Below are 24,669 nucleotides of genomic sequence, written 5' to 3'. Positions count from 1 at the left end.
AGAAAATTAAGTCATTTTTAACACTCATGTGATCCCGGATTTGATTTTATGCCGTGCTTCTTTGGATGGAGGATAAGCAACTGGAGAGAATGTGAGAATTGCCTGTATCAACACACACACACACACACACACACACAAACTGGACAGAATGTGAGAATTACCTGTATCAACACACACACACAAACAACTGGAGAGAATCTGAGAATTGCCTGTAACACACACACACGCGCGCGCGCAACTGGAGAGAATCTGAGAACTGCCTGTATCAACACCCACGCGCGCGCGCGCCTGGTGGCTAAACGGGTGAGTCTCTAACTCCGACGCCTTGGAACGCGGAGCTTGGCAACGCGGGGGCGGGCGGAGACCCGGCCCGGGAGCGGTGGCTTAGTCATGGGCCGCGAAGCCCCCGCCTCCCGCAGGTCCCGGAGGCCGCGGCGTCGCGGGGAGCCAGGCTCGGGCCGGCGGCGGTTGCGCCGAGGGAGCCCGGCGGGCACAGCGCCATGAGGGCGGACTCAGGGCTTCGGGTGGAGGAGGACCACCCGGTGAGCGGTGAGGGGCGCGTTGGCCGCTGCCTTAACGCAGCCGCTACCTCTGGGGCGGAGCGGACACCGACATGCTGGGGACCAGAAGGGGAGAGCCCAGCTCGGGGAGTGCGCGCATCGGCCCATTTGGCGCTCACAGGATAGGGCTGGGGGTGGAGGCTGGAAGTTCTTCCCAAGGCCGGACCCGAACTCCAGGAGCTGGGCGAGGAGCCAGGCTTGAAGTTTCCGGGGGCCTGAGTGCGCATGTTGCCATGACGATGCCTCACATCGCTGCCGGCCCTGCCCCTGCGGGTCCGGGGCCTACCACAGAGGGTCTCTTTATCGACTCCTCCCGGAGGGCATTTAGCCGCCCGGGAAAGAGATAGCCGTTTGCTATTGGGGACTTTTAGTCCTGGTCTTCTCTCACTTCCCTCGAACAAATCACCGCAACCACTTGGGAAACCATGGGAAAAATCGTGATTGCTACACCGCGCCCGCTGGAGTCTCTCCTCCCGGGCATGTCAGCCCCGACTCCGACGCCCCCTTTTCGCCAGGAGTAGACTGGAAAAGCCACACCAGGTCTCCGCGCTCCCCCTCGCTCCCACCCTGATAGAGGAGGCTGCGGGCCAGAGCGGCCTTTGCGGCGCAGTTCGATGACGTATTGCGCCTGTGCGCGGGGCCCGCTGGGCGGGTGTGAACCCGGGCGGGGTGTGAGCGACCGGCGGCTGGGAGTCAGCGGCTGCCGGGCAGCACGGCTTTAGACGGAATGGGGAAGAAGCAGGTGGTAAGCGAGCCTTAGTTACTTTCAGTTCAGTTGAGCCGTCCTACTTTTGAGGAGTGTCGAGGTTGTGTTTCTGGATGGATGATACGTCATTTTTGCGGGACTTTTGAAATGTGGAGTTATCGTGTGAACTGAGTCTTTGGTTAGAAAGCGGTCCATAGCATCTTTAGAACAATACCGCTTTGTAGATAGATAGAACAATAACTATCCTTCTTTGCCGGTTGAATTTTGACTACTGGATAGTGTTAAGACAGCTGGCCTTGTCCTAATCTTTTAGCATTTGTATTAACACACTTTTTGAATGAATGGATAGGTAAATGGGACAGTTGTGGAACAAACTACGAGTGTTTAAAATTTAACCTTTTTAAACCAATGTCCTTTGCAAGCAGCTTGAGATACTTGGAACATTAAACTGATTTCTAGGCATTTTTGTTAGTATTTTATTTTGAAAGATTCCAGAGTGCTATTTAACTGTAATTTCTCTGAACTGCAAACACTTTTCTTATTCATGTAAAATAGCATTTATACTTTTTTTTTTCCTTTCTGCCCTAAAATGCGTTTTTCACACTGTATGTTTCAGAGTATGTTTTTTAAAAGTATGTTACTATGTGGCTTAAAACCTCCATTGGCTTCCCATTGAATTAAAACAAAATCTCTAATAATTAGTGATGTTGAGCATGTTTTCACATGCCTCTTGGCCATCTGTATGTCTTCTTTGGAGAAATGTCTATTTAGGTCTTCCGCCCATTTTTTAATTGGGTTGTTTGTTTTTTGATACTGAGCTGCATGAGCTGTTTGTATATTTTGGAAATTAATCCCTTGTCAGTTGCTTCGTTTGCAAATATTTTCTCTCATTCTGAGGGTTGTCTTTTCATCTTGTTTATGGTTTCCTTTGCTGTGCAAAAGCTTTTACGTATAATTAGGACCCATTTGTTTTTGTTTTTATTTTCATTACTCTAGGAGGTGGGTCAAAAAAGATCTTGCTGTGATTTATGTCAAAGAGTGTTCTTTCTATCTTTTCCTCTAAGAGTTTTATAGTGTCCGGTCTTATGGTTAGGTCTTTAATGCCTTTTGAATGGTACAGATGAACCTATTTGCAAAGCAGAAATAGAGACACAGATGTAGAGAACAAACGAGTGGACACCAAGGAGGGAAGGGGCGCATGGGATGAATTGGGAAATTGGGATTGACATATATAACAACTATGTATAAAATAGATAACTAATGAGAACCTGCTGTATAGCACAGGGAACTCTACTCAGTGCTCTGTGGTGACCTAAAAGGGAAGGAAATCCAAAAAAGAGGGGATATATGTGTACATATGGCTGATTCACTGTGCTGTACAGCAGAAACTAACACAACATTGTAAAGCAACTATACCCCAATTAAAAAAAAATCCAGGCTCCTTCCCTTTGTCTTCCTAATTAATCTGCCCATGCCTTGATAACTGTGCTTCATCCTTATTGGCCTTCTTTTATCTGGAACTCTCTAAGCCCAATCTCCCATAAAGGACTTTGTATTTGCTCCCCTTTGGCTCCTTTCTTATTCAGGTCTCAGCTCAAATATCTCCTAACTAAAGAGAGAATTTTCCTAACTAAAGTAGCACTCCTCATTCGTCCTCTTCCATATATATATATATATTATATATATATATATATATATATATATATACAATATATATATATAATATATATACTTAACGTTATCGTCTAATACTTAACCACTAGAATGTAAGTTCCATAAGAACAAGGATCCCTCTGTTTTGTTCATTACTATATCCCTGATGCTTAGAACAGAGCCTGGTCTGTAGACATTAAGGAATATAGGAAGGAAGGAACTTTATATGAAATTCAGAAGTATTAGGACAAATTAAAATTGCCCATCTGATTCTCATCAGTACCTCCTGTGTTTCACTTGACGAATAGGATTATCAAAAATTTGAAATACACGAGGTAAAGATGCTCTAAGGTTTTTACTTACAAGCAGTTTTCTTTTTCTTTTCCCCATAGCGTCCTCCACGAGCCCTTCCACCTGTGCCAAGGTAAAAATAATTTACAGTAATTTTATTATTGAGTTTTAAGAATGCAAAGTGAATAAAGTGAAAAAAATTGACTAGTACTGTTACACAATTATAATAATTCAGAAGAGACTTCCTGAAAGTTTAAAGATGAATAATTCTTGAATCATCAAGATAACAGTTATAATTAAATGCTCTGTTTCAGAGACTAAATGTCCACATGTTAGGATAATGGATCCATTCTGAATGTTTTAATGTCTTGTTTATCAGAATTCTGATCCTCTTTTGTTTGCTAGAATAGTTTCCTCAGAGTTTAAGCTGATTTTAATCAGTGACAAAATAAGAGTTCTTAATCTGTTTAATCCACTTTATTAATAGACAGTAGGGAATATGTATATGTAGGTTCAGAAAATATTGGGGTTATTTTGTTAGTCTTATTAAACAGCTTATTACTGATAATTAATAAGCTAGTTTGTAAACTAGCTGATTTTGTGTGAAAGCTAATTTTATTTTAAATTTGTAATGATTTAAGTCAATTTTCAGTCTAACAATATAATAGATTTCTAATTAACAGAGTTTCTCTTTTTGTCTCTGTCCTGATTAAATTTGGTCGGTGTCATATAAAGTGCTAATCAAGGTGAGTTAGTTCACTGTTAATGTAAAACTTTCTAAATACAGTATTTGGTGTTTGAAAGTTAGTTTGATTCCTTCATTTTCTCTTAAACTTGAATCTGAATAGTATAATTTATAATGCTACAATTTTTTTATCATAGTAATCTCCTATGACTGCCGTTTTTAAAGGATGGTTGATATATAACACTAGTTATGTGGCTGATATTTGACCTTATAAATTAAAAAGCATTCATCCCTGAATGGAGTCACCTAGAATATAACTGTTGGCTAGATTATAGTTCTGTAATAGGGACTACATCTTCCTTTGTCTCATTTCATCAGGATAGGCTGGATTATGTCACACTAACCCCAAAATCTCAGTTACTTAATATTATACGGGGTTTTTCTGGTTAATGCAAAGTCCATCGTAGCAACAATCCAGGACAGTTACCTTTCTCTACCTCTTCACTAATGATGTAGTGATCCCAGCTACTTCCATTCTGTGGTTCTGCCATCTTAACATGAGACCTTCTCAGTTGCCACAGCAAGGGAAGGGGAAGCTGGAGGGTTACTCACTGGCTTTTTCAATGTTTTGGCCCCCAAATGGCACAGATCACTTCATCTTGCAGCCTATTGGCCAAAACCAGTCATAGGCCACACCTAAGTGCAAGGGGGCTGGGCAATGTAGGGGATCAGATGAATATTTGGTGAGCCCACTTTCTGTCACAATTTATAACATTACTGACCAGCCGTGAGCTACTGGTACTATACTATGGGCTCCCTTTGATTTTGTCAGTCTCTTGCCTTCTTCCCCTAATGTATAGAAATTGGCTGGACCCAGGGGAAAAGAGGGAAAGGTCTTCCCTACTAAAAGTTCCCTTTTGACTTTTCCCTGCATTGAATTTTAGGCAGCCTTTTCTGTTGTTCTTTCTGTTTTATAGATGATATTCCACTTAGTCGTCCTAAGAAAAAGAAGCCCAGAACAAAAACCACGCTAGGTAAGAAGTGTTCTTTGTTGTGTGGGATCACAAGTTTTTCCAGGACCTCAGGCATGCTAAATATCACAGATCAGGGTGAGGCCAGGCCCCAGTCCCAAGTCACTGCTGTGTTAAGGATAGAATCCAGTTCATTTTGAAGCAGTGGGATTCTTGGTGGCAGTGAGGGACAAGGTAGTGGGCAGCCTGAAGAGTATCTAGAAACATTTGTGTAATAAAGGGTTATGCTGCCCCGGATCTTACTTCCACAATATTCTTGGACTCTTTGAGGTCTTTCATCCCTAGATAACATAAGTTGTCTTAAGCTATGATTGGTTCCAGACCCTTGAACAGGATACTGGATTTAGAGACACAAGGTTCTTGGATCCCTCATTTCAGTCAGAGAGTCTCTACATTAGAACATGAGTCTGAAGGCAGGGCCATATCATCCAGGTATTAAAGCTCCAATAATGAGCAAGTTCTGTGAACTTTTTTTGTCTCATTCACTGATAATCCTGGACATTCCGTCAGTAACTCAAACTCAGCATGTCCAGAATTTATCATCACTTTCAACAATAAATCAAGTTTTCCTGCTTATTTACAAATTAATGTTAATGGACCCACCCCCACCCCCACTCTCCCAGTGACTGGGGCTGGAAACCTCAGTCGCCTCTCACTGGTCGCTTCACTCTACTTGCTCCCTCTCACAAGCTTGCTTCTTCTGTAGTATCTTTTACGTCTCTTTCCCCTTGTCATTTCCACTGTCACGACCGTAGTTAGCCTAGCTCCTTTCTTCTTCTCACCTGAGCTATTGGGGTAGCCTCCAACATTGTTCTGTACTTCTAGCTTTCTTCCACCCTAGTCGGACCTGCCCACCACTGCTGGATGAACTTCCTAAAGCTCGTAGCTGATCATACCTTATACCTGGTTGGAAACTTGTATTAGCTTATCATTGCCTAACAAATGGTGGAATACATGGTGGGCGGAGGAAAAGGGAGAAATGGAAATGGATGCATAGAGAAAGACACACAGATATGCAACAAAAAGAAAAGAGAGGCAGAGAGACTTAGATTCACAAAGATACTGAAATGCTAGGCCCTAAAAATATACTCACATTAAGTACAGACATGTACATGTGGATTTAGAAAGGTCACTGGTGAAGGATGCAATAAAGACTGAGTTGGGGTAGCAGGGGTAGGGCTCTAGCCCAGCTACCAGCTTTTTTTCTTGTAAAAAAGAGAAAAAAATCAGTGCTCTAGACAAAAAAGGAGGTGTATTGCTAGGCTTTTATTAAAATTGTTGTTCAATTAGGGTACTTCAAATTTTTCACTCCTACAATTTGCAGTTCTTCTACATAAAATAGTGGGTGGTGGGGAAGAAGAGATATTGCTGTAGGATGGATTGCTAGCAGTAAAACTGCTAGACAGAAGGACCTGTGCATTATTAATATGATAAATTTCTGCTAAATTGCCTTCAAGGGAGTTGTTATTTTCTTGCCACCAACAGAGTCTGAGTGTCACATTTGCTAAATCCTTGAGAACACTGGAAAATATCAGCCTTTCAATTCTTTTTGTCAACCTAGTGGGCAAAAAGTAGCTTATTTTAGTTTCCATTTCTCTGAATACTAATGAGGTTAAGCATCTTTTCATTTGTTTATTCACTTATTTGTATTTCTTCTTTTGTGAAGAAGCAATGTGGTGAATGTAATGAAGTAAAATTCAAATCTGCCAAAATGGGTCGAAATCTGTTCAAAGATTTGATGAGGGGAGAGATTGAAATGAATGATCAGATGAAGAGATTTTTAAGTTATCTGTTAACTCCAGTTATCCATGATGACTTTATCATGTGTTAATTTATTAATGAAGGACTAAACTATATAGAGGCTGATAATTCTCAAGGCATAAGACAAGAGCGTTCCCTATGGTGACAGTTTCCATTACATTTTCACCTTTTTGAAAGTTCAGAAGCAGTTTTCCTCCTGCCTTTCTTTTGTTCCTCTTTCTAGCCCCCTTGTTTTTTGCTTCCTCATTCTTCCTTATTCCCTCATTTATTTCTTTTCCCAACTTAAAGCCCAAAGTTACAGGTGAGGAGGGAGGAAATCAAGATTTGGGGCACAATTAGTTCTGTAAGAGAGGAGGTTATTATATAGGAAACATTCCAGTTCCCCCTTTCCCTATATCTTTAAGACCTAGTAATCTCTGCTCAAGTTATCCCAATTTTTTCCAACTCCGTTTCTCTGTAGCTAGTGCTTCTTTGGAAGGTCTTGTTCAGACTGCTGTTCACAGGCCACCTGAGGGCAGTGAGCCACCAACTAAAGACCCCATAGAACATCAAGAAGCTCCTGTTCAAAGGAGACAGAGGAAGACGAAGCTACCTCTTGGTATGTAAAGAAACTAAGGTTAGGTTGTGACAGCAGTTGTGATTTTGGGGGTATGATTAAAAACCTGTCTGTTCCTATTTTTCCCCACCCATATCCCAGTTTTTTCTTTTTTGCTTAAAATTTTTATCGCCAGAGTAACTCCAATGGGTTAAGTCAGGAATATTTTAGAGGATCTCTTTTGATCGTATCTGTACAGATTATGAGAAGGGGTACAAATTCAGGACCAAAACAGAAAGTTCAGATCTTGGTATGTATATGAATTTGGTATATTATGAAATGGACATTGAGATTAGTGGGGAAAGGAAAAATTCTGTATTAACAGTAATATAATGGAGCAAAAGCCAACATTTTTTGAGTCTCACTATGTCCCAGCACTATTCACAAGGTAAACAGAATATTATATCATTATTTTGCTATCAAACTGGCAATGCTTTTTAAAGATTATAAAATCCCAAACTGTTGAATATAAAAGTATTGGTGAGAAATTGGTATACTCGTACACCACTGACAGAAAGTATAAATTGATATAGCCTATCTGAACTTATAGGAATAGAAGTAACTATAATGGCTACAGTAATTAAAGGATTCTAACTGTAACATAAGAGTAGAAACTGGTAATAACCAAATATTTAACAATGTGATACTGCCTAGATAAATCATGTTTTACCCATTTAATAGAAACCAAGTACTCATTAAAAGGATTGTTGAAGTAAAATAGTGACATGGAAAACCATCAGTAATATATTGTTAAGTCAAAAACAAAGATTATAAAATAGTTTGTATCAGAGGATCCCATTTTTGTAAAATATGTTGTATTAATTTCCTAGGGCTACTAGAACAGATTACCACAAACTGAATGACTTAAAACAACAGAAATCTAGTCTCTGACAGTTCTAGAGGACAGAGGTCCAAAATCAAGGTGTCCACAGGGCCATGCTCCCTCCAAAGGCTCTAGGAAAGAATCCACCCTAGCCTCTTCTAGATTCTGGTGGTTGTTTATAATTCTTGGCATTCTTTGGCTTGTGACAGCATAACTCCATTCTGTGCCTCTGTCTTCAGATTTTTCCCTGTGTTTCTGTGTCCAAATTTTGCTCTTCTTATAAGGACAACAGTCATTGGATTTAAGGCCCATCCTAATCCAGCATGACCTCATCTTAACTTGATTACATCTGCAAAGACCCTATTTCTAAAATCTCATTCACAGGTATTGGGAGTTAGGACTTGCACATATCTTTTTCGGGGGACACAATACAATCTAGACCATATGTATATACATACACATATGTAAAAAGAATGGAAGGCTATAGCAAAGTGTCAACTGTGGTAGGTTTTTTAGAAGGAGGAATTAGGGATGATTTTTTAAAATTTTCATTCTTCATTTATGTTTTATTAATTTTTATATATTTTATGTGTATAACTTTTATAATAATTAGAAAAAAGACAATAGATTTTGTTAGAGTAAAACAAACGAAGGAACAAAGATTGGGAGATTAGCTCTCTCCTATTAACATCAGCCCCAAGGAATAGTTTATTACAAAATAGTTTCCCTGACTAATTCCTTGCCTCTTAGAAGATAGTAGATCCTTATTAGATGAAAGAATTATAGGAGTAGAGGGCAGGAACTAGAAAAGTTAGGAGAATGGAGCACAGTTTTGAGATGCAAGTTGAAATTGGATACCACAGTGCCTGGGGGCACTAAGAGGAGAAGGAGTGGGCAGAAGAGGGCAGAGAAGGAAAGAGAGACAGAAATGACCCTCAGACAGCTTTACCTACTCTACAGTTTATTTCATTACTGGCAGTAAATATAGTTGAATTAAAACTACTCTTAGACACTCACTCTCCCTGCCTTGTGAGGACACACAAAAAGACATCTGTTTGCAAGAAAGCTCTCACCAGAATACAACCATGCTGGCACCTTGATCGCAGACTTCCAGCCTTCAGAACTATAGCCTCATCCACCAGAGGGCAGACAGCAGAAGCAAGAAGAACTACAATCCTGCAGCCTGTGGAACAAAAACCAAATTCACAGAAATATAGACAAGATGAAAAGGCAGAGAGCTATATACCAGATGAAGAAACAAGAAAAAACCCCAGAAAAACAACTAAATGAAGTGGAGATAGGCAACCTTCCAGAAAAAGAATTCAGAATAATGATAATGAAGATGATCCAGGACCTCGGAATAAGAATGGAGGCAAAGATTGAGAAGATGCAAGAAATGTTTAACAAAGACCTAGAAGAATTAAAGAACAAACAAACAGAGATGACCAATACAATAACTGAAATGAAAACCACACTAGAAGGAATCAATAGCAGAATAACTGAGGCAGAAGAACGGATAAGTGACCTGGAAGACAGAATGGTGGAATTCACTGCTGCGGATCAGACTAAAGAAAAAAGAATGAAAAGAAATGAAGACAGCCTAAGAGACCTCTGGGACAACATTAAACGCAACAACATTTGCATTATAGGGGTCCCAGAAGGAGAAGAGACAGAGAAAGGACCAGAGAAAATATTTGAAGAGATTATAGTCGAAAACTTCCCTAACATGGGAAAGGAAATAGCCACCCAAGTCCAGGAAGCGCAGAGAGTCCCATACAGGATAAACCCAAGGAGAAACACGCCGAGACACATAGTAATCAAATTGGCAAAAATTAAAGACAAAGAAAAATTATTGAAAGCAGCAAGGGAAAAACGACAAATAACATACAAGGGAACTCCCATAAGGTTAACAGCTGATTTCTCAGCAGAAACTCTACAAGCCAGAAGGGAGTAGCATGATATACTGAAAGTGATGAAAGGGAAGAACCTACAACCAAGATTACTCTACCCAACAAGGATCTCATTCAGATTTGATGGAGAAATCAAAAGCTTTACAGACAAACAAAAGGTAAGAGAATTCAGCACCACCAAACCAGCTCTACAACAAATGCTAAAGGAACTTCTCTAAGTGGGAAACACAACAGAAGAAAAGGACCTACAAAATCAAACCCAAAACAATTAAGAAAATGGTAATAGGAACATACATATCGATAATTACCTTAAACATGAATGGATTAAATGCTCCAACCAAAAGACACAGGCTCGCTGAATGGATACAAAAACAAGACCCATATACATGCTGTCTACAAGAGACCCACTTCAGACCTAGGGACACATACAGACTGAAAGTGAGGGGATGGAAAAAGATATTCCATGCAAATGGAAATCAAAAGAAAGCTGGAGTAGCTATACTCATATCAGATAAAATAGACTTTAAATCAAAGAATGTTACAAGAGACAAGGAAGGACACTACATAATGATCAGGGGATCAATCCAAGAAGAAGATATAACAATTATAAATATATATGCACCCAACATAAGAGCACCTTAATACATAAGGCAACTGCTAACAGCTATAAAACAGGAAGTCGACAGTAACACAGTAATAGTGGGGGACTTTAACACCTCACACCAATGGACAGATCATCCAAAATGAAAATAAATAAGGAAACAGAAGCTTTAAATGACACAATAGAGCAGATAGATTTAATTGATATTTATAGGACATTCCATCCAAAAACAGCAGATTACACGTTCTTCTCAAGTGCATATGGAACATTCTCCAGGATAGATCACATCTTGGGTCACAAATCAAGCCTCAGTAAATTTAAGAAAATTGAAATCATATCAAGCATCTTTTCTGACCACAACGCTATGAGATTAGAAATGAATTACAGGGGAAAAAAACGTAAAACACACAAACACATGGAGGCTAAACAATACGTTACTAAATAACCAAGAGATCACTGAAGAAATCAAAGAGGAAATCAAAAGATACCTAGAGACAAATGACAATGAAAACACGACGATCCAAAACCTATGGGATGCAGCAAAAGCAGTTCTAAGAGGGAAGTTTATAGCTATACAAGCCTACCTCAAGAAACTAGAAAAATCTCAAATAAACAATCTAACCTTACACCTGAAGGAACTAGAGAAAGAAGAACAAACAAGACCCAAAGTTAGCAGAAGGAAAGAAATCGTAAAGATTAGAGCAGAAATAAATGAAATATAAACAAAGAAAACGATAACAAAGATCAATAACACTAAAAGCTGGTTCTTTGAGAAGATAAACAAAATTGATAAACCATTAGCTAGACTCATCAAGAAAAAGAAGGAGAGGACTCAAATCAATAAAATGAGAAATGAAAAAGGAGAAGTTACAACAGACACCGCAGAAATATAAAGCATCCTAAGAGACTACTACAAGCAACTTTATGCCAATCAAATGGACAACCTGGAAGAAATGGACAAATTCTTAGAAAGGTATAACCTTCCAAGACTGAACCAGGAGGAAATAGAAAATATGAATAGACCAATCACAAGTAATGAAATTGAAACTGTGATTAAATATCTTCCAACAAACAAAATCCAGGACCAGATGGCTTCACAGGTGAATTCTGTCAGACATTTAGAGAAGAGCTAACACCCATCCTTCTCAAACTCTTCCAAAAAATTGCAGAGGAAGGAACACTCCCAATCTAATTCTATGAGGCCACCATCACCCTGATACCAAAAGCAGACAAAGATACTACAAAAAAAGAAAATTACAGACCAGTATCACTGATGAATATAGATGCAAAAATCCTCAACAAAATACTAGCAAACAGAATCCAACAACACATTAAAAGGATCATACACCATGATCAAGTGGGATTTATCCCAGGGATGCAAGGATTCTTCAATATATGCAAATCAATCAATGTGATACACCATGTTAACAAATTGAAGAATAAAAACCATATGATCATCTCAATAGATGCAGAAAAAGCTTTTGACAAAATTCAACACCCATTTATGATAAGAACTCTCCAGAAAGTGGGCATAGAGGGAACCTACCTCAACCTAATAGAGGCCATATATGACAAACCCACAGCAAACATCATTCTCAATGGTGAAAAACTGAAAGCATTTCCTCTAAGATCAAGAACAAAACAAGGATGTCCACTCTCACCACTATTATTCAACATAGTTCTGGAAGTCCTAGCCACGGCAATCAGAGAAGAAAAAGAAATTAAAGGAATACAAATTGGAAAATAAGTAAAATTGTCACTGTTTGCAGATGACATGATACTATACATAGAGAATCCTAAAGATGCCACCAGAAAACTAGTAGAGCTAATCAATGAAGTTGGTAAAGTTGCAGGATACAAAATTAATGCACAGAAATCTCTTACATTCCTATACACTAATGATGAAAAATCTGAAAGAGAAATTATGGAGACACTCCCATTTACCATTGCAACAAAAAGAATAAAATACCTAGGAATAAACCTGCCTAGGGAGACAAAATACCTGTATGCAGAAAACTATAGACACTGATGAAAGAAATTAAAGATGATACCAACAGGTGGAGAGACATACAATGTTCTTGGATTGGAAGAATGAATTTTGTGAAAATGACTATACTACCCAAAGCAATGTACAGATTCAATGCAATCCCTATCAAATTACCAATGGCATTTTTTACAGAACTAGAACAAAAAATCTTAAAATTTGTATGGAGACACAAAAGACCCCGAATAGCCAAAGCAGTCTTGAGGGAAAAAAACGGAGCTAGAGGAATCAGACTCCCTGACTTCAGACTATACTGTAAAGCTACAGTAATCAAGACAATATGGTACTGGCACAAAAACAGAAACATAGATCAATGGAACAAGATAGAAAGCCCAGAGATAAACCCACGCACGTATGGTCAACTAATCTATGACAAAGGAGGCAAGGATATACAATGGAGAAAAGACAGCCTCTTCAATAAATGGTGCTGGGAAAACTGGACAGCTACATGTAAAAGAATGAAATTAGAACACTCCCTAACACCATACACAAAAATAAACTCAAAATGGATTCGAGACCTAAATGTAACACTGGACACTATAAAACTCTTAGAGGAAAACATAGGAAGAACACTCTTTGACATAAATCACAGCAAGATCTTTTTTGATCCACCTCCTAGAGTAATGGAAATAAAAACAAAAATAAACAAATGGGACCTAATGAAACTTAAAAGCTTTTGCACCACAAAGGAAACCATAAACAAGACGAAAAGACAACCCTCAGAATGGGAGAAAATATTTGCAAACGAATCAACGGAGAAAGGATTAATCTCCAAAATATATAAACAGCTCATGCAGCTCAATATTGAAAAAACAAACAACCCAATCGAAAAATGGGCAGAAGACCTAAATAGACATTTCACCAAAGAAGACATACAGATGGCCAAGAAGCACATGAAAAGATGCTCAACATCACTAATTATTAGAGAAATGCAAATCAAAAGTACAATGAGGTATCACCTCCCACCAGTTAGAATGGGCATCATCAGGAAATCTACAAACAACAAATGCTGGAGAGGGTGTGGAGAAAAGGGAACACTCTTGCACTGTTGGTGGGAATGTAAATTGATACAGCCACTATGGAGAACAGTATGGAGGTTCCTTAAAAAACTAAAAATAGAATTACCATATGATCCAGCAATCCCACTACTGGGCATATACCCAGGGAAAACCATAATTCAAAAAGACACATGCACCCCAATGTTCATTGCAGCACTATTTACAATATCCAGGTCATGGAAGCTACCTAAATGCCCATTGACAGACGAATGGATAAAGAAGAAGTGGTACATATATACAATGGAATATTACTCAGCCATAAAAAGGAACGAAATTGGCTCATTTGTTGAGACGTGGATGGATCTAGAGACTGTCATACAGAGTGAAGTAAGTCAGAAAGAAAACAATATCGTATATTAACACATATATGTGGAACCTAGAAAAATGGTACAGATGTACCGGTTTGCAGGGCAGAAATTGAGACACAGATGTAGAGAACAAACGTATGGACACCAAGCGGGGAAAATGGCGGGGGGGTGATGGTGGTGGTGTGATGAATTGGGCGATTGGGATTGACATGTATATACTGATATGTATAAAATTGATGACTAATAAGAACCTGCTGTATAAAAAAATAAAATAAATTTCAAAAATTCAAAAAAAACATACTACTCTCTTAGTAATTCAGTTAGGGTACAATTTGAAAATCAAGATGGATACCAATATACCTATATAGTTTTATAATTCATGAAAATTCATGAAAAAATATAATTTTTATAATTCATGAAAAATTATATTTTAATATAATTTTATATAATTATAGTTTTATAATTTATGAAAAAAATGTATTAATAGAAATGACTGTTTTTAGAAAATTCAGGACCCAATTAAGTTTAGGCCAAAGAGTACTTGTGACTGCCATTCTAGAATGTACCTACCCTTACAGGTCCAGCTTTCTAAATTTCTGGGTTTTAAATTTTGTTTGATTTTTGTTTTGTTCAGAACATCTGTGGTAGGCTCTATTGCTTATATTATATTTCCAGCCCAGGCTGTAAGTGTTTCTTAAAATAGAATTTTCGGGACGTTGAGGGCATTCCATTTCCTGTATTTCCAGATAGGAAGAGTTGCTAGTGGGTTAGAAGGTTCCATTGACTCACTTGAACTTAATACCTTGTGTGCAGAAAAGAGTTAACACAGCAGGTCTGGACAGGCCTACTTTCTAGAGGGCCTCGTGACTGGCATCTGGGATCTTGGCTGGTAAACAGTTTTCTACATTGATATAAAGCTTTGTCTATCAGGGTGGCTCACTATGCATTTGTGCACACAATGTGATTTATGCTAAATATCTGCTTTTCTTCTGGCAGTCTAGAATTTTGGTATGTGCTCGGCAGAGGGTGCCTATGTGATCACTCCCAGTAAAAACCCTGGGCGCTGAGTGTCTGATGAGCTTGCCTGGAAGAGAAAGCGACATATGTGTTGACACAGCTTGTTGCTGGAAGAATTAACATATCCTGTGTGACTTCATTGATAGGGGACTCTTGGAAACTTGTACCTGTTTTCTTTTGGACTTTTCTCCATGAGCTTTTTCCTTTTTGCTGATTCTGCTTAATGTCTTTTCCCCGTAATAAAGTGTAACCATGAGTGTAAATGACTTGTGAGTCCTTTGAGTGAATCACAGAACCTGGAAGTAATCTTGGAGATCTCTGACACACCCTGGGTGTTGGATTACTTAATTTTTTTTTCTATATTGTTTGGTATCACAATTTCAAAGTTTCTCTTGAGTGTTTAGAGGTGTAAAATTTTAAAAATTAAAAATTTGTAAGATGGTGAAAAAAATTGGGGGCCAATTAAAATTCTTAAAGTTCTTTTGTCTTGCAGAAGTCTTGTACATTACTTTTCTTTTTACATCCTGGTAATTTGAAAACTTAATCTACTTTATTTTCAGAATTGGAGACTGCCTTTACCCAGAAGAAGACTTCTAGTCCATCTTTATTACCAAATGAAAATGGTATCAATGTGGAGCCAGCTGAGGAGCCAGCCATTCAAAAACCTCGAAGGAAGACAAAGTAAGAATTTATTTGTCCTTCTAAATATTTTGCAGAGATACCTTGATGCTTAATTTCAAGCTCCCAAATGGCAGCTTCTAAGTCTTATTAAATACTTGTAGTTGTATATCTCTAGGGTAAGTAATAGTACAAAAATATCAGTTAAACCAATTTAAGGATAAATTTGAAAAGGATAAACCCACTGAGAAAAGTAAAATATTGTATTTAAATAAAAAATTTTAGGAGCTGTCTCTGAAGAAGAGGAACACAAATAGAAGATTTTGTATAAGTAATAAATATATTACATATTAAAGATATTAAAAATTAAAGGTAATATTAATAAAGTAGGCTATATTATTTATTTTCCATGTTAACAGAATTCAAATTATGATTTTTTTAGCAATACATAAAAATGTTTATTTTAACATAGGAAATTAAGTGTCAGGTAAAATATAATGGTATTCTTTAAAGAAGTACACTGGAAGTTATATAACTTGTTTGTACTTGGAAGTGACTCTGCAAATAGTGATCAATATCTATATAGAATCATGTAATTTTAAATCTGTGAAGAAGCTTACGAATCTAGTTCAGTCACTTTATTTTCCAAATGAGAAAACTGAGGCCCACAGAAATAAAAGTGACTTGCTGTGCATAACAGTTAATAACTGATCCATTTGAGTAAAAACCAAATTTTGTGACTCCAAGTCCAAGGCTCTTTCCATGAGACTCACAGGTACCTCCTTATTTGGGTCTGTAAAAAGTTCATAATCATCCATTTTTCTTACTTTCTCCCTGATTACAGGAAAACCCAGCCAGCGGAATTACATTATGCCAATGAGCTGGGAGTTGAAGATGAAGACATAATTACTGATGAGCAAAGTAGTCCAGAACAACAGTCTGTATTGACTGCACCCACTGGTATTAGCCAGCCTGTAGGGAAAGTGTTTGTGGAAAAAAGCCGTAAGTAGGTCCTTGTTTTGGAATGTGAGCTCTTTAAGAATTATGCAAGGATATCCTTTGACCTGGGAATTATACTTCTGGAAATCTGAGTTAAGAAAATAAGCAAAAATATGGATAAAAATTTGTACATAAAGCTAATCATCACGTTCTTATTCATGAGAGTGAAAAACTGGAAAAAACCTAAATGTAAAGCAGGAGGGGAATGATTTCAGACAGTTATGGCATATCTATACAATGAAATCTTCTGTACCACTAAAAATAATGTTTAGGGAGAATTTTTCACTTCATGGGAAGATTCTAATGAAAAATAAACATATATACACACATGTAGTTTGATTTCAACTATAGAAAATTGCATAGGACAAAAAAGACTAGAAGGAAATATGCCAAAATATTAATGCTGGTTGTTTCTGGGTTATGGAATTATGCGTAATTTAAAAAATCTCCCTCTACTCCCACCCATTTCTTTATTCTTTGTTGTACTTTACCAGTTTTCTGCAATTGGTAGTGGTATTGGTGGTGGAGCAGGTAATGAAATGCTACAATTAAAAATAAATAAGAGAAAATACATGATGGTATTACCATATTAAATAATAAATACAACATTATAGCTACATACTCTTTTGGAAAATAGTTCTGCATTGGTTATGAGACTACGTTTGCAGAGTTTAAGAAAAATCTGCTGAAAGCATGATCATGACCATATGCTTTTCCCTTGGATATGCTTTGAATATTCTGCCTAAAGAACTCATCTAAAACATAAAGATTAGTCCTAAAATTTGCAACTTAGATTTTACATAAATTGTTTTAGAATTCTGATTCCATAAAAACCCACCTAAGGGATCTTGGTGTCGTTGGCCAGTGAGAAACCTGCAATCCAGAGAGGCTGACTCCCGCAGGGTCTCACAGTTGGTTAGTGCAGAATTGGGACTCGAACCAAGGTTTCATGACTTCTAGTTAAGGGCTTTTACTAGTTTACCATGTGGCCATAATTTACTTCAGTCTATTTTCAAGCAATATCACTCAATCCTCATTTTTATTCTTGCTTCCCTTAGCACAGAAACCTCCCTAGTAAAGTAACTGACCATAAAAGTTACCACTAGTCTGCTCAGAAGTTGCTTTTTCTTTGGGAAAATTTGGTGTCGTACTTCTGTCTTTCCGCCTCCAAAGTACTTGACAGCCAGTTTGGCAAGGATAATGGAACCTTTCCTGTTACCTGAGGTTCATTTGTGGATCAGCAGATAAATGAGAAGGAGAAGCCTTGTCAGCAGTAAAAGCATAAAGCTGTGCTCACAGTGTTGCAGTGCTGACAGTTGAACTGGTACCTTCCATGGGCATCTTCTTAAGACAAGTGTATGAAACAACCAGTTTCTTTTCTGTCATCACAGAATGCCATGCTACACTAACTGTCATCTTTTCCTAAAAAATTTAAGGTGTTTTCAAATATTGACTTACTTTTATAGTGTTGGGATTTAAACTTTAATACTCGTAAAGTCTCTAAATTAGAGGTTTTTAGACTATGTTATGTTAAGGGTTTCCAGACTTTGTTCTGAGTTGCAAGTTCATTATTGTATTTCATTAAATATAATTGATTTCTAAGACTGTTACTTTAACATCTATTTTGGGTCGAGAAGAAAGTGCATGGACGTTGTTTACTTTTCTTAAAGATAAAAAAATAGTATGTTTTATAAACTGAAAGAAAAGAGCCTTCTGAAATAGGGACCAAATCAGGGAGAATTTTTAGATAGGAAAACAGCAAAATTTCAGTCTCAGTGTGAGGGTTCTTAAGTGTAGAATAATAAGAAAGACCACCAGGGTTCCCTCTTGTTAGTTGTTTATAGTTGTGTATTGTGTTCTTAGGGCGATTCCAGGCTGCTGATCGCTCAGAGCTGATAAAAACCACAGAAAAGATAGATGTGTCAATGGACATGAAGCCTTCCTGGACCACCAGAGATGTTGCACTGTCAGTGAACCGGGCTTTCAGGTGGCTGATTTTGTTGGACTTCTCTTAAAACAAATGTTCCATAATTTTTTTTAAAAAGTGTTGATTGTTCAATACTATTAACAAAATTGACAACTTAAAATGGTGGTGGGTATAGTTTTTAAACATTCAGTTAGAGTTAAATGATCTGCCTATCAGTGTAGTAAAAAGAAAAACTTGTTTTTACTTTTTGTAAAATGTTGAATTTTATTCTTATATGTGAAGAGACGGGAAGAATGTTTTAGCTTTTTACTTTTGTCATTCATGTATAATAATGAAACCCTTTTCCATTCAGGATGATTGGTCTCTTTTCTCATGGCTTCTTGGCTGGCTGTGCTGTGTGGAATATTGTTGTGATATATGTTTTAGCAGGAGATGAGTTTTCTAACCTCTCAAACCTTCTGCAACAATACAAGACATTAGCATATCCATTCCAGAGTCTTCTCTACTTGCTTTTGGCTCTAAGTACAGTTTCAGCTTTTGACAGGTAAGACTCTTGTGACTGCAGATCCCTCTAACTTTTCTTCAGGAGGAAGTGTTGAGCAAAATGTGTCCCTGACTGACTATGACATTTTCAAAATAGAATTATAGCATATTAATATTATTTTGACTTTTAAAAAAGCCATTCTGTTTCTGTTTTTTTTGGGGGGGTGGGGGATGGGACTACTGTGAGCAAAAATACCCCCCAAAGTCTTAACCCATTCCAGCATCAACTCTGAGTCCAAAATTTCATACAAATATAATCAACTCAGAAAGTCCCAAACATCTTCCAGATGAACTGAATAAGGTATAGACAAGACTCTGGGTATTGTATTAGTTTCCTAGGGCTGCTGTAACAAAGTACTACGAACTGGGTGGCTTGAAACAGGAATTTATTTTCTCACAGTTCTGGAATCCAGAAGTCTAAAATCAAGGTGTGGGCAAGGTTGGTTCCGTTTTGGAGGGCTCCAAGGAGAGTCTATTCCTGCCTCTTTCCTAGCTTCCAGAGGTTTCTGGCAGTCCTTGGTGTTCCTTGGCTTGTAGATGCATCACTCCAACCTCTCCCTCTGTTGTCACATGACAGTCTAGTCTTTTCTGTGTGTGTCTTTTCTTATAAGGACACTATTCATATTGGATTAGGGCCCATTGTAATGGCCTCATCTTAAGTTGATCGCCTCTGCAAAGATTCTATTTCCAAATTAGGTCACGTTCACAGATACCAGGGTTTAGAAGTTCAATATATCTTTTTGGGAACACAATTCAACCCATTAAGAAAAACAACGACTTATAACCCAATAATATGGGTAATAGAAAGAGGTATAATAGAATCTAATGAAATTTGCCAATCAAGTTTAATTTGTTTCTTCTTAACTCTAAAGGAATGCCGACTAAAATAGTCATCTAGTTAAATGTTCTATGTTGCCTTTGTAAATAAGATATTCTTTCATGTGTGTTAAGTATAAATTGTAGCTACTTAAAGCTTAGTAATAGACAACACATGTGGTAGCATTAAAATAGAGAAGGAAGAAACTGTTGTCCAGAGAGTACAGTTTTGTAAGAAGTTGACAACTGCACTGTAACAAGAGGCTTTTGTATTTTCTAGGATTGACTTTGCTAAAACATCAGTAGCAATCCGAAATTTTCTTGCCCTGGATCCAACAGCTTTAGCATCTTTCTGTGAGTAAATCGTTTAATTTGATAACTGTGTAACTTTGAACCAGAAAGAGTATAATTTTATTTTAAAAGGGACTTTATATTTTTGCTACTTATAAACATTACATATAGATATTTATTCAGCAGAATTTGTAATTAAAAAACCATGGTAGGCATAATTTTGATAGAATAATTTTTTAATAGAGGTTATCTAAATAACTTTTAAAAGTTTGTTATTCTATATTGCTTAATATTTAACTTTTGTGTTTTCTACTTGACATTAAACAGATTGAGCTGATAGGGCATTTTAGTAACAAATACTATTTTATATCTTTTTGATAATTTGGAATAAATTTTGTTCTGAGAATATTAATAAAACTAATTTTAGGACCTTGAGTAAGTCATTTAATTTCTTAAAAGATCTTCTAGGTTCTTGTCAGCCTAATGATGAAATAGTGAGCATCAAAAGACCCTTCTCTACCTGTATTCTTGAAAAATAATGTAAGACTATCCAGCCTATTGAAATTGACCAAGTGAAATTTTTTTTGTATCATCATTCCCCAAAGTACAGATTATTTTTTGACCTTAAAATAATCTATAAATTAAAAATAATTAAAAATTATTAATTTTTAATTAATTTTATTAATTAAAAATAATTGTTAAAAATACATTATTAGTAATTCATTTGTCTTTTTCTCAGTGTACTTTACTGCTCTTATATTATCTCTGAGTCAACAAATGACAAGTGACAGAATCCACCTTTACACACCTTCTTCTGTTAATGGTAGCCTCTGGTAAGAATTCACAGTAGCATTAGTAATTGTTGATCGTAATAACAGCAACGATGGGAGTAATGGTGCTGTTCTTATCCTTTCACTATTTTACTTGTTTTCATTTGTAAATAATATTGAGGGCCCCGTTTTTGTTTCCAAAATTATGGCAAAAAAACCCCTATTCCATTGGTTAATGGGTAACTATTGTTGTATACTCCTGCATTTCTAATGAAATGTTTTGTAAAAAAATCTGTTTTAAATCTCTGAAGTTATGGTTTTAAAATAAATCATTACATGGTGAACTGGAGGAGCCCCACATCCTCACCCCCAATCAGGAAGCCTGATACCGCAGAGTAGTGATGGGAGTGGGTACCTGTGATAGAGTCAGGAAACCAAGCAGGCCAGAAAGAGAGCGGACTAGGGAGAGTCTGCTTCTGCCGATCAGTGGCCAACCATGAGAGTGATAGGACGGCTGAGATCCCACCTCACAAAACTTAGAGGGGCAGTCTTGTTTGAAGAGAGTGGCTAGGGGCTTGAGGTTAAGAGAGAAAGGAATGATTGAAGAGTAGTACTAACAGTAGTTGGAAGGGAAACTTAGAAAAATTCTTTGCCAACAGTAAATTTCCATTTACATCTGAGTACAAAGCAAATCTGTTTAGAATTCAGTAACATTTGAACCTTTGTTCTCATGATATATATGGTGTTATTTTATAGGGAAGTTATAGTTTATGCTTGTTATTCCTCTGGGTGAGGACTGCTCATTTTTTTTAAAGTTTATGAAATAGATATATCTGGATATATGGACCAAAATGAAGACATTTCTAATGAGTATTTCTGTACCTTTAGGGCAGAAGGAGTTGAGGAACAGGTTCTCCAGCCGTGGATTGTGGTGAATCTGGTGGTGGCCCTTCTGGTTGGATTATCTTGGCTTTTTTTGTCTTATAGGCCAGGCATGGATCTTAGTGAAGGTATGTATTAAAGAAAAAATAGTATATCATAAAATCTTCTATAATGACTTTATAAATCTTCTTTTAATGGATACAGCTTACAACATTTCAGTAACAAAGATATATTTAAAGTAAAATAACACAAGAAGAGTAATGATAAAGTGGTGAAACAGAATGCCACGAGAAGCAGGGAGGAGTGTATAGGAGAGCTGTAGTCTTGAAGTATCGAATACTTGATGAGGGGCTTCTGTGGTCCTTTCTCATATTTTGGAGGTATTTCTTCTCTTGGAACACTTCAGGTATTTTATAGGAAGTTTTGCTCTTCATTTCTCTTAGTCTTTTTCTGATCAAAGTATCTCTTAATGTGAAATAAATCATGCTTCATCTATTAGCCTCTGTTAGACACATATTCAAGTGAATTTATTCTTACCTCCTCCTCTACCTGCCACAAAATCTTAACCCCTCATTGTCTAATGAAGTGTTTAGTAATCCTACCTTTAGTGTGCCCAGGGTGATGTGAGATTTGCTAATCTCTAGTCCTCAGACCCCTCTTGGAACACCTGAAGAAGAGTCACATTAGCAAACTGTTAGTCTTTTCAGCACTGCTTTGGGAACTGCTTAGTATTTGTTTTGTAAGTTGTATTTCCTGGCAGATGTTCCACAGTTTCACCCTTGAATCTCTTTGATATTTTCTGGACTTTGGTTATTATTTTATTCTTGATTTGTTAAACATCCTGAGCATTTAACTGCAGTTTGACTAACTGATTATAGCCTGTGTCTCAGAAGTCTTGGAACTGAGAATCTTTTCAACATTTCCATTTGTAAAAACCAAGACGAAAAATGTAATCTTCTTGTGTATTTTCATTCATAAATGTACCGTTGCTCATGTTGTTCACTAATTATTCCTTTCGATAAATTTAAGGTATTTAAAAAAATCTTCTTAAGCTTTAAGTATTTTGCTGTTTTTCTTTCACTCAGTATAGCTTTTAGTCATTCAAAGATTTTTTCATCTAATGCTTACATCAGGGGACTTTATTTTATTAATTCCTAAGGTTTTCTTTTTTTGTATTTCCTGGTATTTTAATAAATTATGTGTCTATGCTAAGTAATAGTTTAAATGTAGAAATGTCAACTAATAACATTCTGCACTGTGGTTGGGATTAAAGCTGCACGCAGCTGGCCTGTGTAGTATTCAGTCTAAATCACAAAGTGTGTGTTACTAATTAAATATTTCCAGAATCTTGCTTTTAGGGTCATGTGAGTCAAATAACATTTCCATGTGGATAAAAAAAGGAAATATAAAATGAGGTTGATAATACTCGCTTAAAGGGTTGTTATGGTGATTAAATGGGGTAACATATTTAAGATATGCTGGCACACACCTCATCTTAGTTCCAGGTCCTCCACTGCATCTGTGTCCTACATTTTAGGTTATCATGATCACTATAGAATTAGACCTCTTAGATGTCTAATGATCCTGGATTCTCTAAGTGACTTAAATTTCCTGGTAAGAGTTATTATATTGTCTCTATTATATATGTTTTATTTTTCAAGGGTTTATAATACATTCAAAACTTGTATATCTCAAAATGCAAAACGTGTACATTTGTCATTAGTTCACCTTTTAAATCAGATTTCACTATCAAGAATTCTTACTTGTACTTGGGGGCTTTCTATTAACATATAATATGTCAATATTTAAAGACTGTTTATAACTAAGCTATAAAACTGTTTTTGAGATACTGGGAAATCATTTTGAGTGTGATTTGTTCATTTTCTCTCCCAGAGTTGATGTTCTCCTCTGATGTGGAAGAATATCCTGATAAAGATAAAGGAATCAAAGCCTCTTCATAGTGCCGACTCACCTTCAGAGTAATTACCTAGTATTTAGAATTTTTCCCATTCTTGTTTTTAAATGTATTTTTATAAGATATTTGCAGATGTATTTGGAATTGATTTTTCGATTATATAATACTGAAGAATTTCTCAGGATTATGGAAAATGTTAAAATGGTATCTGTGATTTATACCCAAACATTAATTTCTATAGCATTATTGTCTCTATGACAAAGGAGATGCTGAGGTAGAAACCAGCAGGTGAAAGTGTTTACTTCCTGTTTTCTCAAATTAGTTGCATTTATAATCATTATCTTTAAAAGTACTGTATACAGTGCTTTTAAAAAAGCCATTACTTTAGTGTTACAAAATCTATATCAGGTTTAAACATAAATTTAGGGAATAGGGAAGAAGGGGGGAAAAAGGACCTTCATTATTTATTTTTCTTGTCTCCTTACTGAATAAATTGAAATATGAAATTTGTTTTTTTTGAAACTGGTTCCGTGGTTGTGTATCATGTAATAAGTATAAAAATGTAATGTAATTTAGCTTGAAAGATGCTATATTTCATGGCTAATAAAAAGGAAATGTAACTTTTATTTGAAAAGTTTTATAATCGTAAAAGTTTAATTTTCTTGAAGGCCTGTACCAGTAGTTCCCGTATCTGGTTGCACATCAGAATCATTTAGGGAGCTTTAAAAAAACATATATTGCAGAAGAGAAGCCAAGTGGGCCAAGAGCTCAGGAGAATAAAGGAGAGGGCTGCGAACCTATGATCACTCACTTGACCTCTGCCGACCCTTTCCCCTGCTTCTTTTTTACATGACAAGAAGTATGA

The 24,669-nt window shown here is 36.9% G+C and overlaps 1 protein-coding gene across 2 annotated transcripts; it reads left to right on the top strand.

The window, feature by feature from the left end:
* The first annotated feature begins 354 nt into the window (after positions 1 to 354).
* On the top strand, positions 355 to 24,430 carry TMEM237 (transmembrane protein 237). Of its 2 annotated transcripts, none has more exons than XM_036858960.1 (13): positions 355 to 542; positions 3,312 to 3,343; positions 3,946 to 3,956; positions 4,873 to 4,929; positions 7,148 to 7,285; positions 15,604 to 15,724; positions 16,506 to 16,663; positions 18,524 to 18,647; positions 18,940 to 19,131; positions 20,227 to 20,300; positions 20,977 to 21,070; positions 21,896 to 22,017; positions 23,783 to 24,430. In XM_036858960.1, the coding sequence occupies exons 1-13, from the start codon at positions 501 to 503 to the stop codon at positions 23,848 to 23,850; spliced, it is 1,233 nt and encodes a 410-aa protein (XP_036714855.1). In that variant the 5' UTR covers positions 355 to 500; the 3' UTR covers positions 23,851 to 24,430. The 2 variants fall into 2 exon arrangements, with proteins under 2 accessions (XP_036714855.1, XP_036714856.1); XM_036858961.1 differs by lacking the exon at positions 355 to 542 and adding an exon at positions 561 to 1,305.
* The last annotated feature ends 239 nt before the right edge of the window (positions 24,431 to 24,669 follow it).

The sequence above is a fragment of the Balaenoptera musculus genome, chromosome 7 (genome assembly GCF_009873245.2).
Source record: "Balaenoptera musculus isolate JJ_BM4_2016_0621 chromosome 7, mBalMus1.pri.v3, whole genome shotgun sequence".
Lineage (NCBI taxonomy): Eukaryota > Metazoa > Chordata > Mammalia > Artiodactyla > Balaenopteridae > Balaenoptera > Balaenoptera musculus.
This window is presented reverse-complemented; position numbering and strand designations above follow the sequence as displayed.

Excerpts from the sequence above, each read along its gene's own strand:
- TMEM237 (XM_036858960.1), top strand. The coding sequence starts at position 501 with ATGAGGGCGGACTCAGGGCTTCGGGTGGAGGAGGACCACCCG. Across the intron at positions 4,930-7,147 it reads CAGAACAAAAACCACGCTAG|CTAGTGCTTCTTTGGAAGGT; the intron begins GTAAGAAGTGTT and ends GTTTCTCTGTAG. Across the intron at positions 7,286-15,603 it reads GAAGACGAAGCTACCTCTTG|AATTGGAGACTGCCTTTACC; the intron begins GTATGTAAAGAA and ends CTTTATTTTCAG.